General features: G+C 35.1%; 1 protein-coding gene across 8 annotated transcripts; it reads left to right on the top strand.

Annotated features, from left to right (window-relative positions):
- The first annotated feature begins 333 nt into the window (after positions 1-333).
- Positions 334-12,156, top strand: LOC149793082 (uncharacterized). Of its 8 annotated transcripts, none has more exons than XR_016422710.1 (3): positions 334-594; positions 3,582-4,990; positions 11,383-12,156. XR_016422710.1 is itself a non-coding variant. In XM_089966982.1 (2 exons), exons 1-2 carry the CDS (start codon positions 566-568, stop codon positions 11,666-11,668), a joined length of 315 nt encoding a protein of 104 aa, XP_089823108.1. In that variant the 5' UTR covers positions 551-565; the 3' UTR covers positions 11,669-11,928. The 8 variants fall into 8 exon arrangements, 1 of the variants encoding a protein (XP_089823108.1); XR_016422708.1 differs by lacking the exon at positions 334-594 and adding an exon at positions 638-892; XR_016422711.1 differs by lacking the exon at positions 334-594 and adding an exon at positions 1,900-1,991.
- The last annotated feature ends 408 nt before the right edge of the window (positions 12,157-12,564 follow it).

Raw genomic sequence — 12,564 nt, 5'->3', positions numbered from 1 at the left:
CTTCCGCAGACCTTCCTCCGACATCAGCCTGCTGCCTGAGTCTACCTGCATTATTCCTGTCTGCCATTTTCCAAGGCACACTCAGCTGTTTGTGTGAGTGTATGGGTGAGTGGGTTGGATGGGATTTACCTTTTCCGTACTTCTGTACTTTCCATTGTGTTCCAAATATATGTTAATATTTTACCATTAGTGAATGCAAACTTACCAACCGTGCGATGCGACGCTTGAGAAACAAATATACTAAATTATAAATTGTGGTTGTTGATGTTGTTCTTATTCATTTAACACCATCTCTTTCGGAGCATGATATGGCTATATGTGGCAGCATGTATCTGTTGGAGATTTCTGAAGTGAACATTTTTATCCATCCTTTCAGGTGATGGAGCCGTGGTGGCTCAATGGTTAGTGTGTCAATCTCGCAAGGGAAAGGGTAAGGCTTCGAATCCTACAATCGTGTCTGCCCTGGCACCGTACAGAGTCTCGACTAACGTTTGCAACCTTAGAATCATTGGTATTGTGAACACTGTATTTAAATTCCATGGAAAGTGTACACCTAATCGTTACGATGAACCAGGTTATTGTAGGTTGCTTCATGTAAGTTCAATTTGAATGGCTTTCTCATGCCCACATTCTCTCTCTCTCTCTCTCTCTCTCTCCCGATACACACGTCATTTAATGAGGATAACACAGTCATCAGAAACATGAGACATGATTCAGACTTTTAAACCAAATATAGGATAATAGCTTCAGATTTGAAGGACGATGCCACGCCTGCGTTCCGGGTCAATTTATTTAATGCTGCATTCTTGAATCTGCAGTACCAATCTTGTACAAACTGCATATAAAGAGAGATTGGTAACATCATTTATCACACTGTTCTACACAGCTGCTGGTAAGAGTCTCTCTCTCTCTCTCTTCGCTGCAATCACGAACTTTTCACCATGTTTCTCATTTTGTGCTCATCCTAAATCGGACGTGAATGGTTTATCTTTAATTCCACGTTTTTATTACTTCCTACTGTGAATTCTTGATGACGGACAAAAACAAAGAAACATTTTCTTTTTCATGATGTGCTGATTTAAATGCAAAAATGTTCATGTAATGTTAAAATTTAAACTGCATCATTTGCACGGCTTAGTTTTCTTAACCTTGATGCCTCTTTGTAACAGTAGGAACACTGTTGTCATTGCGTGACCTTTTTAATCCTTACTTCATGTAATATTAAATTAGCAGTTAACCTACAATATTCAGGATTGTATATCTGTTCATTTCATATTTCATATTGTATAAATTTTACATTATTTTTAATTCTTTACATTTTTTATTTAATCCTGTAAATTCATCGTTAAATCGTGTTACCAGGGTTTATCTTTCTAAAGATTTAGTGCAATTCTTCAATTCTAAATTTGTTAAGAATTTGTTAAGTCGAGAAAGAAACATATGTAATGCGCTGCGAAAGAAAACCTTTTTCTATAGTACTTTTATACCGTAAAGTCTCAATCGAGTCTTGGTGGCTCTTTTTGTCGTAATATACGTAGAGCACTCCGCCGGTGGCTAATTACCAAACGCATGAAAATCAATCCTATAACTGCTTCTAAGTTATTTCTCAACTTGACCGAAACGACCGAGCACTTTTCCCATCAAATAAATGTGTCAGTTACCTTTAGAGGCACAACAACATTGAGTGGCTACCATTGCGTAAATAGGGCTCGATATATTCACTCTTTCGCGCTTTGTGATGAGACACACACGAAGAAGGGCTAGTAGATATGTGTTTAGAAGAAAAAGAATCGCAAACAACTCTAGTCATATTATGCATTTTTCTCATCCAGGAAAAATCTCTATTTTACACTAAAATTGAACCATAAGAACCCAGTCCCTGCACTGAATCGCACAGGAAAGGGGTATTCTAGTAAACAAGTTAGGAATGGTGTGGCCGCTACGTGTCGTAAATATATTTATCTGGCCATAGGAAATGAGTATCAGAAGAGGTAGGATATCTTCTCAGTTTGCAATGAATATGTTGCCTTGCACTAATCGTATACCTCAGTTCAATTTTTGGGACACGAAGTAAGTACTATCGAAACTTATCTTCCATTATTAACATAAATCCGATTGAAGTAAATCTTGAAACATTGTTTATGACTCCCAATTAGAATTATTGAGAATAGTTTCCAGTCTAGATACTGTCATCCTGCTAAGAATGAGAATTCGAAAGAGGTTTTGAAACATTCTTGTCGTAATTTATAATTTGTCAGCATAGGCTGGCTGGTGGCTACATAAAATACACATACATGATCATGTCGGCAAGGGTCTGTGATTGACACGTCGACTACACCGACATCAGACAATAATTTAGTGGCGCAACCTTATGTCATTGTTTGCCTTGTTATGGGGAGGGGGATCTTCCTTTGGGTTTTTTTGGGCTGTTAAGGTGTTGGTCATCGGTGTTTTAGTTTTGGTACATTGACATCAAAATAAATAATAAATGAAATTTGACTAATGGACACCACCTGATCCAATTAGTCCATTCCTCATCATTTCGTTTTCCCCAATTACGTCCACTTTGAAGTGTGTTGCTAAATCTGCAGTCAGTAGCGTACAGGATAGAATCACTATTATACAGTAAGTTATATCGCTTTGTATTAATAAATATCGTTACTGACTTTGAAATAGCAATTTATCCATCGTTTGATACACGTTTCCATTTTGTTATGTTTGTGCAGAAGCTTAGAAATGTGCTCATATCGAAAGAGAAATGGACTTTGTTCTATTGAACCTGCACATTTGCAATATGTAAAACAGAAAGGATATGAATTATAACATTACGTAATTAAGACCCGTGCAACCATTAACGGGGTGTTCCTTTATCATCAATGCGATCAAACATAAACAACATCGTCGACGCCAGTACCATCATTATCATCTATGCTTAATTAAATGCATAGTTGCCTAAACAACTCTTTCTTTGGACGTAAAACCATTTCCTAAACTCGGAACCATTGTGTTTAATCGGGATTTCTACTCTGACAGAAGACATTTCCATACCAACTAGTTTCCTACCTCCTTGAACTTTATTTTCACATGAGCATATACTGATGTTTACGATACCCCAGCATCCGGTCCCTGTTTACGTCATATGAGCATTTAATTAATGCGCATAAGTGCCATTAAAAATATCATTGCGCTGTCTAAATTTGTATTTTCTAACGATAGCTTTGGTTTGACAAACACCGCCAGTTTCCATGTCATGGAGTCATAGCCAAGAAAGAAATAACTGCACTGAATCTATAAAACAAAACAAGTACATACCGGATATGCACAATACTGAGTCGTACTGACATGAATAATTAAATAGTACTTCTAATGTAATATAAAAAGACCGTATGTAAGTCTCCTTTTGAAATAATACACAAACATAAGCAACCTGATGTATGTCCAATAAAAATACTTCTGAACCGATCAATTGCGTTTGACTGAAATCCTCACTAGACAAAAAATACAACATATGTGTCTGTTTGTGTGTGTGTGATTTGGACTTATAATGTAGCTTTTACACATTTTCGGTGATATCTCTCCAGTGTGCAGTGTGGCAGCTTATAACGATGTCTAACCCTGGGTCATCATACCGCAGACATGTAGTATGATGTTCTACCTAGTCACATTATCCTGACACCAGGCCCACCAGTCCTAACACTACATTCGTAGCGCTGAGGGCCTACCGAGGCAGCTGCTAGTACCATTTTTATAAGTCTTTGAGATGAATCGGCCAGGTTTCGTATCCGCGACCTCCCGCATCCAAGGCGTACGCTCTAACCAATAGGGAATTGCAACTGAGGAAGCTGTACCCGTTGACCTCGATAAATTATATGGAATTGAATGCGGAGAATGTGTGCTATGCTACTATCAAAGCAAGATCAAGAACATGCTGAGTTAAAATACCAGTAATTAGTTTGACGAGGCTGACATGAATGATTTTAGTCCTAAGTGGTTTTTAAAAAAACCTCATAAATGAGATTATAGTCTTTCATTTAAAATACTGAGATGAAATTCATGATCTAACTCAGTCATATCCATCAATTTATTCATAGTCAGTTTATTTCAAAGTTTTATATACATTTCATGTATAGCAACTGCATTACTGTAACCGTAGCAGACGTTTTTCGAAGGCGTAGTTTCTTCTCAAGGCTGTAGGCTATTCTAGTTTGCTTGCATACCCTACTTAATTTCGTATTTTCTCATAACATAAACCTATGTATGTATGTATGTATGTATAGTCTTTTTATTATACAGTAGATATGTGAGAAATTAATATCCTTCTAAAATAAGTGTGCTCTAAATTTCCGATGAACACTACTGTGTTGAATTCTATAACAAATCTTGTGATCTTGACCTGACGGGGGGGGGGGGCTCTGTGAGAAGGCACTTGAAGATATATGCCGCCCCTCCTTAAAATTTAATTTCTGGAAAGCATGGTTCTGTTTTCAAAGAGTGAAGTAATAGCTATTTGATGCCTGAATTCATTTTATTTCTTATGCACTTTTTGAAGTTGATTTATAGTTCATGCCTCACTGTGATGTTACTGTTCAAGTTTTCATAACGTTGCTTGTTGACAGGCATCATATATTCCCAAATTTTATATTTACATGAAAACTTAAAAAATATGGATTGGATAATCAGTTTAGTCCAGGGCATAACGAATAGCGAAATTGTTTGCCTGTTATTGAGTAAAATTAATACAGATGGAAACAAATAATTCGCATTAAAACCTAAAAATATATCCCCCCTCTCTGCGAGCTGTTAATGAAGGTTAAACATCCATGAGAAAACTGAGATACGAGTCTGAGTCAAAACGTTACCATTACAGTTTCAAATGCCAAAGACAACGAAAAATATGTTTACCACAGTAGTTTATTTATTACTGCTGTTTTGAATCTGCAATTGCAGTCTCTCACAGATAGCAGCTCACACTGCACTGACACCGAAACTGGTAACATACTCTCTCTCTCTCTGTTTTTTTTCCTTCTCTCTCTCCACCAAGCATATTTTTAAATGTTTTTCATTTTTCGGTGTCCAACTCGCATGCGTAGGTTTGCTCTTCAATTCCACTGTTTAAACTAGTGTTTCCTAATAATGCATTCTAATCATCAAATTCATACAAGCAATCATGTATTTGAAATATGTGCTAATTTAAATTAAAAAATGTCTCCCCACTACATTCAGTTTACATAATGCAAAAATTAAAGCATGTGCAGTCGGTATAGATTAGTTTACTGTCTGTAAACATTCACAAAATCGGTGAAGGTGTACAAGGATGCCATTGACACAGGAACAACCCGTTACAGTTAACTTCTATATTTCATCATCTCTGTTACTTGGGATTCTTTAGTAGAATTGTTGCGTTGATTCATTTCATAATTATATATCTATTATGTGGTTGATTCGGTAGTAGTGCTTATTTAACTTGAAACTTCATGCTTTACTTTTGAGACATTTTTCTTAATGGAATCTTTGATAAGCAACCTTTATTTTAAAGACACACTGGTTTAAGTTTGGTAGCCACATCAAAGTTTGGTAGCCACTTCAAAGTTTGGTAGCCACTTCAAAGTTTAGTCATTGTAGATTCTACTAAAGCATTTCAAGCCCATGTCCAGGATGGACGGTTGGCGCAAGTAGAGATTCTTGTAATCATGTCCATTATGTAACAGTAAAAAATAACATCACGACACTCCTATGTACGTGTAGGTTCCTCCTGATCATTGTACCTTTTCCGTGAATGCCCTCCAGATTTGTCATTCACGTTGATTGAACTTTTAATTTTTATTTTTTTTTACTTACTTTAAGTAAACGATTCAAAATTTAAACATCTGTTAAGCAATAAAATAAAATCATCATCTATTATACCTACGAAGGCTGTTAAATGTTTTTGGAGAAACCATCTGTTTCTAAAATGTTACTTGTGATTGGGCTTCTGTTGAATCACCTAGAGACTATTTCTCGGCCGTATCCATCAAGTCGAGAAAGAGCCATCGGATATAATTCGCCGCCCATGATAAAAGTGGCGGCGCTGTACAGATATATTTAACTTCTGGGAGAGTGGCTGGTGTTTAAATTTGCAGCATGCACAATGGAGAGAATGTTGGCCTACTTCTATGTTACCTTCGTGTACGGTGACTAAATATTATTTTTACATTGTACTTGTGGAAACTGTACATGATCAAAGCTAACAGCTAACGAAAATAACTGCCCCAATGCGCTCAGAAAATTAGCCGGAATTATTCTAAAGTACATTATTTTCAGCAATTACTAAAATAGAGAAAACAAAATTTTCTACATTAGACAATAACAGCCTCTGAAACTGCAATGAATGAGTAACTAAATATATTAAATGTAAAAAAGAAAGTTATCGGTTCTTTTTTATGATTTACCTCTGATGTCCAGGAAGTAAAAATGACCAAGCGAAGCTAGCGTTTTTTACATTGTCGTAATTCCCCTAATGAAGTCTACTTTGCAGTGTGTTGCGAAATGAGCTATCATTTGCATATATGTCAAAATTTTATAAGAAATTTTGCAGATATTCTCTATGGAGAAGAACGCATATTTTCTTCGTATGCCAAACATGATTTGTAACATTTCTTATTCAGGCATATATGATGTTTTTGTAAAAATCGTAATCACAATTTTAATGCTTTCCAAATCATGTAAACAATATAAAGATTTTCATTTTCATGACATTGAAAAACAAATGAAATATAATCCACTGTTTAACTCTTAAAATTTACATGTTACGTATCTCACTACATTGGCATCAATAACGCCGTACTACTGACATCATCGTCACAATCCTCCTTTTCATAGTTTTTGTTTTTGTTACTTTTATTTTTGGTTCTATAGCATATGAGTCAACAAAAGAAAATATGGCTGAAAATGCTGTCAACGGTTACTCGAATGTGGAAATTTTTCGGAATACAGTATATTTGAATTTAAAGTAACTTGGTTTAAATTGGTTTTATTTTAAAGGTACTTCAGCATATCAAAGGTTATGTCGTGTAGCTGAAATTAAAGTGAAGAGTCCTGTCCAAGCGGCAACGGAGCAGGCGGCTCAAACTGTTCTTGGCAGGATTTGAGCTCCTAACAATCTGATCTTGAGGCCGGAATACCAATCGCTCATCCACCGCAAAACTGACAGATTGTTCTTACATCCTTTGGCATTGTAATTATATGTACATATTTTATGTATAGGTATGGATACAATGTATGCACTGACGAGGCTTCGAACATGTCTAGAACCCTCGATTGAAACGCTCTCCAAAACTATTGAGTTCAACCCAGGATGAACCATATAGAACGCACACATATGGAACTCTCATAGATTCTGTAACTAAGAACTCACACCGAATTCTCTAAATATGCAACTTTTAAAACTTAAACAAACTCCAGGTGCAGTCTTATCAGTATTGCAAATATTTACGACAATTTATTCAATTTAAATACTCTTTAAATAATTATATGAACTATCGTTTTTGTACTTTTTCTTATTATAATAGTAGTAGTTGTTGTTGTTGTAATTGTTGTTGTTCTTGTTCTTGTATATCTTTAATGATATCACCCAACAGCATTTTCATTATACAGTCACATTACTACGCATACGTGTCTAACTTGTCATGGGCTATACTTTAGTGTATAGTTGTATTCGAGATCTTCGACGGCATTGTTTCTCGATACAGTTAGTTGCCATCCTTAGATTTTAGCCTATCATTAGGTCAAATCACTTTCTTTTATTGATTATTTAAATAAACGTTTGCGGTTCTCACCCCAACACAAAACAGATTGAGTTAGATCCAGCTTTTAGTCTGATTTTTTTCTCCATTATTTAATTATGTGTAGCTTTCATCTGCCAATCAAACATAAGAGCAGTTTAATTTTTCATTTTTCGTCGACCGTAAATGAATCGTTTTGGAAAGTGATGTCTTCCCTTGGGGAAGATTTTGATTAGCATTAAACATTATGAAAATACATAGTATCTGATCAATTACCAATTTTATATCTCTCCATAAATTTGCCAAGTATGTCTTCCTCAAAATCTCTCATTTGCCAAGTATGTCTTCCTCAAAATCTCTCATTTGCAAAGTATGTCTTCCTCAAAATCTCTCATTTGCCAAGTATGTCTTCCTCAAAGTCTCTCATGACCGCTTAAACATATATCTCGTATATTTTGATAGTTTAAAGTCAGAATAGTGTCGCACTGATTCAATAACTGAGCTTGCTGTGAGTATCCATTTTGATTCAGAAGGAAAGTTGATTCATGACTGATCTGCTATGACATCAGTAAATACACATCTTTATGTTGGCGTTGTACGGCTCTTGTATTGTATAGAGATTATATTGCGTTGACCGGAAGGAGTTTTGTCGAAAACGAGGTTTTGTGACGGGAAGAATGTGTGCTCTACCAATCAGCGCATGCATATGGACCTTCTGAATTTAGATACAAGTAATATGTGTGACTATGCGTACTTTAGTGACTTGAGTATTAAGTGGTTTCAAAAACTCATAAATGTGATTAAATTCATTTATTTCAAAGATTGAACTGCAATATGTCATCTAACGCGCTCATACCCATATTATGTTTATATTCAGTATATCTTTAGGACAACCGGTACAAATTATATGGAAACATGGGAACCAGCCTGGAAATGGGTGAAAATAAATTAGAGTATATATGAGTTTCGCTGGCCAGGATTGGTTAACAATGTAAGTTATTTTTTAAGGAAAAAATGTCTTTTGAGAGGTTATCCTAGTTGTAACTGAAAAAAACATAGAGATCTTGTTCTATTGATTGAATTTTCTTTAACAGTTTGAGTTTGGAATATTCATTATTGAAATTAGTACCTGACTCTTTAGAACATTATTGAAAGCACATGTTTCAAACACATTTAGGTGCAGAAAATGCCGCGGCTCATTTATTTTTCATAAGCACTCAGAAAAATAAAGTTATTGAATTTGTAACATCATGGTGTTTGCATAGATTTACTATGGGAACTGAATGAGTACTGTGAGTCCTTTATACCTTTTCAGTATACACATCATACATTGCAACTACATGTCGATTTCTGCACTAAAGAGGGGTCATTCTCCACGGATTTAGGCTTTTCAAGTTTTCTTTCATGCCCTTGCTACATATATATATATATATATATATATATATATATATATATATATATATATATATATATATATATATATATATATATTCACTAAATAGCATGTATGTATGGTTTGGTGATTTACGGCGCAGCAATACAAGTAGGTTATTAAGTGCCGAGGCAATTGGAGTAAATTGCATTAACCAAGGACACACCGCATTAACTTACCCAAGTTGGTTCAATAGTAACACTGGAACCCTCACCCTTTCTGTCTTGAGTCCGGCACTGTGACCACTGTGCCACCACAGCTTCCATATGTATGTATGTATGTATATATGTATGTATGCAAGGATTATTTCAGATTCCTCAGTAATAATTGCGTATGAATTATGTTTGCAGTTTGATGAAAATAGATATTACACAAAGGAGAATAAAACAGACGTGCTATTCTCATTTGCTCGAGCGTTTTTATTCGTATTATTTGTGCAAATATGACCTAAAACGTTATATATCTTAATGATCATAAGAATTATGTGATCTGAGGTACCAGATTCGAAACCTAAATGACCACTCGAATTTAGATTATTTTTGTCGTACTACTATATTCTTATTTCTCGTACACTCAGTTGCCAGGAACGATGGCAAAGCCACTGGTGCAGAGATATATAGAATCTATGTTGGGTTTGGAACGAGACAAGGAAATCTCAGTCAAGGGTTTATATTATTTGTCTCACCCAATATTTTCCTTTAAAGTAATAAGAATTCTGCACTAGTGTTCACGTCCAATGTTTACATGCGGCGCATGAATATAAATATGTTAGTGAGGGCTGTGGTGTGACCGTATAAACTGTGTATTATACGCGTGAGCAAAGAAAAATAACAACATAAAACGTCGAATAATAATGAGGTATTATCACATTTATTATATGGATGTTATATAAAATTGACAATAAATAATTAATATTTATTACAAGAAACTGTTTTATTTTCATCACTTCCAATTTTGAAAAGTTATATTGTAAATAATAAAACGATATTGGCTACTCAGCTCTACTGTAGTTATACTTAGTACAAGCTGTAACGAAGAGTAACATCTTTCTTTAGATTATTCATGGGTAATTAGAGATCTGTGTCACTATCGTATATAAATAGTCTTTTCTTTGGAGGAGGTGAAACTCTGTGTGACATACTTGTGTCGTCCTTAATACTGATTGTAAAATTACCCCCGTGTATAATAGACCCTCCAAAAACGGACTCTAGCGGATAACCATGTGCTAAACTTTCAAGTTCACGGATTCTTTAAACATTTATTTTTCTGTCCTGGAAATATGGCAAGTGCTACAGTGAAATTTGCTTATGGATTAAGACATTGACGGATAAATGATTCCTTCTGGCTGGTAAGTGCATTATTTGTCTTTAAATATTGTAGTTATATTTTTTATTCAACCGGGGAAACAATGGAGATGATTAACAAAATTAGAATAACGCATGGTTTATATAACACATTTCTAGCTGTTACTAAGTGTTCCGTAGGTGCTAAGAGAGTTGGGAGGCTATGAAATGTATATAGGTCTATAGTCTTTAGAATTTTATCATAAATGTAGCTGACAGTATATAATTTGTTTCACACAAAGCATTTAAAACTAGTCAGGTAGCTTAACTACATTTAATGACGCTGACCTGAGAAATGTACTGAGCTAGGCCTGTATATAGATAAAATTGACCATGCTGTGTGGAACTAAATAGCATAATACCAAGAAGTTCGACATCGTGTGCGTTTGTGTCTTTGTCTCTCTCGAAATGGTTTTTATTGTGTGTTCTCAAAGAGGGATTTACCTTAAGTTACTACGTTTTTGTTATAGATTTGTTGCTGTTGTTGTTGTCGTTTGATTTTAGTACAACTACGTCAGGCAGAGCAGAAGACAACAAGGGTTTCTTTTTTAAAAAGTAGTTCTGAGCGCGTGGACACCTTGACTGAGACGACTGGTCTGAGATGACTAGACTGAGACAAGAAAAGTAAGGTTAACAAAACAAGCAGATTTCTCTGTCGCATGGGTGAGAAAATATCATCCCACATGAGAACTAACTTGGTGGAATCTGACTGGCAGGCGTAAGATCACATCTCCACCACAAGAACGTAATTTGTCTTGCACTGATAACATTATGGGTGTTAGGTAACAATTTTCGTTCCATACATTGATCGTTTTACATGTCTATTTTCTAGCTTCTATCATTTTAGGTTTCAAGTCACGATGGGGTTGCAAATTATGAAAGCCGCTCTTCTCTGTTCATCAATATGTCTTCTTTTTGCCGAGACGGAAAGGCCTAAATGCAGATACCGTTGGGGTCGTTGTATTGACCGAAAGAGCTCATCAGGAACGTGTAGAGATACAGGTGGAGAGTGCATTAATTTGCCAAATACAAAGAGGTGTATATGCAGTACTCCTATACCTGGTTTGATGAATATGCCCGATCCCCGGAGGAACACACCTGTGCCCAAGAAAGGAGGGAGCCGACCAAAGTGATGATACATTTAAAGTACTGAATGTTTCAATATAATCGGTCTTAGAATCTGTGAATTGATTTTGTTCGGCTGTTAAAAATTAACAAACTCTTATTGTGTTACTTCTTTTACAATTGAATGACCAGTATTTATTTATTAAACGATGCAACACATCAAAAAGAATTAAATCATTTTTGGCTAAAGATGAGTATATATTAGTACAAATATAGAATCAAGCCAAAACTGACATCCCTAAGCCCACTAAAGAATATCAGGAAGGTACCACTATTTGCATCATTTTTATTCAGTGAAAATTATGTTTCGAATCAAGACGTACCCACGTAAATTTCCACCTGACAACATATATTCATATCTTATCACAATGTTTCATATGTGCATGTATATATGCACGTATATATGCATGAATACTTATTATTGTTGTTATTGACAACATCCTTGTTACATGGGGCAAGATTATATGTGATAATATAATAAAGCTGTCTCACAGGATCCTCTGCAAAAAAAAAATCTCTTATATATATATATATATATATATATATATATATATATATATATATATATATTCTCTGCTGCAGAATATATGCTAATATTTACATAAATCATTTCTTTTTTATGATACAGGGAGACATAAATTAAATAAGTATACGTGAAGATGGACACATTTGAAGCGCTGGGTGTTTCAAGGTAGAGCACAGACGTTTCCCACTTGCATAGTGAGGAGACGAAAATACAGAGCTCCTCCTAGCGTTTGTTTCGATTTGATTTAATATATACGTGTAAAATTAGCAAGTAAGTAATAGCTCCCCAGTCTTACAAAAAAAAAACAGGAGACAAAGATCTGAAGAAAATTTAAAGAAAATAGCTTCATGAATATAATATTTTTACTCTACCATACAA

This window comes from Sinohyriopsis cumingii, chromosome 8 (assembly GCF_028554795.1).
Source record: "Sinohyriopsis cumingii isolate HCF-2022 chromosome 8, ASM2855479v2, whole genome shotgun sequence".
NCBI classification, from domain to species: domain Eukaryota; kingdom Metazoa; phylum Mollusca; class Bivalvia; order Unionida; family Unionidae; genus Sinohyriopsis; species Sinohyriopsis cumingii.
This window is presented reverse-complemented; position numbering and strand designations above follow the sequence as displayed.

Bases quoted from the DNA above. Each gene is read 5' to 3' on its own strand.
- LOC149793082 (XM_089966982.1), top strand. From the start codon at position 566: ATGAACCAGGTTATTGTAGGTTGCTTCAT. The intron at 595-11,382 runs GTAAGTTCAATT...CTATCATTTTAG, and splicing joins GTTATTGTAGGTTGCTTCAT to GTTTCAAGTCACGATGGGGT.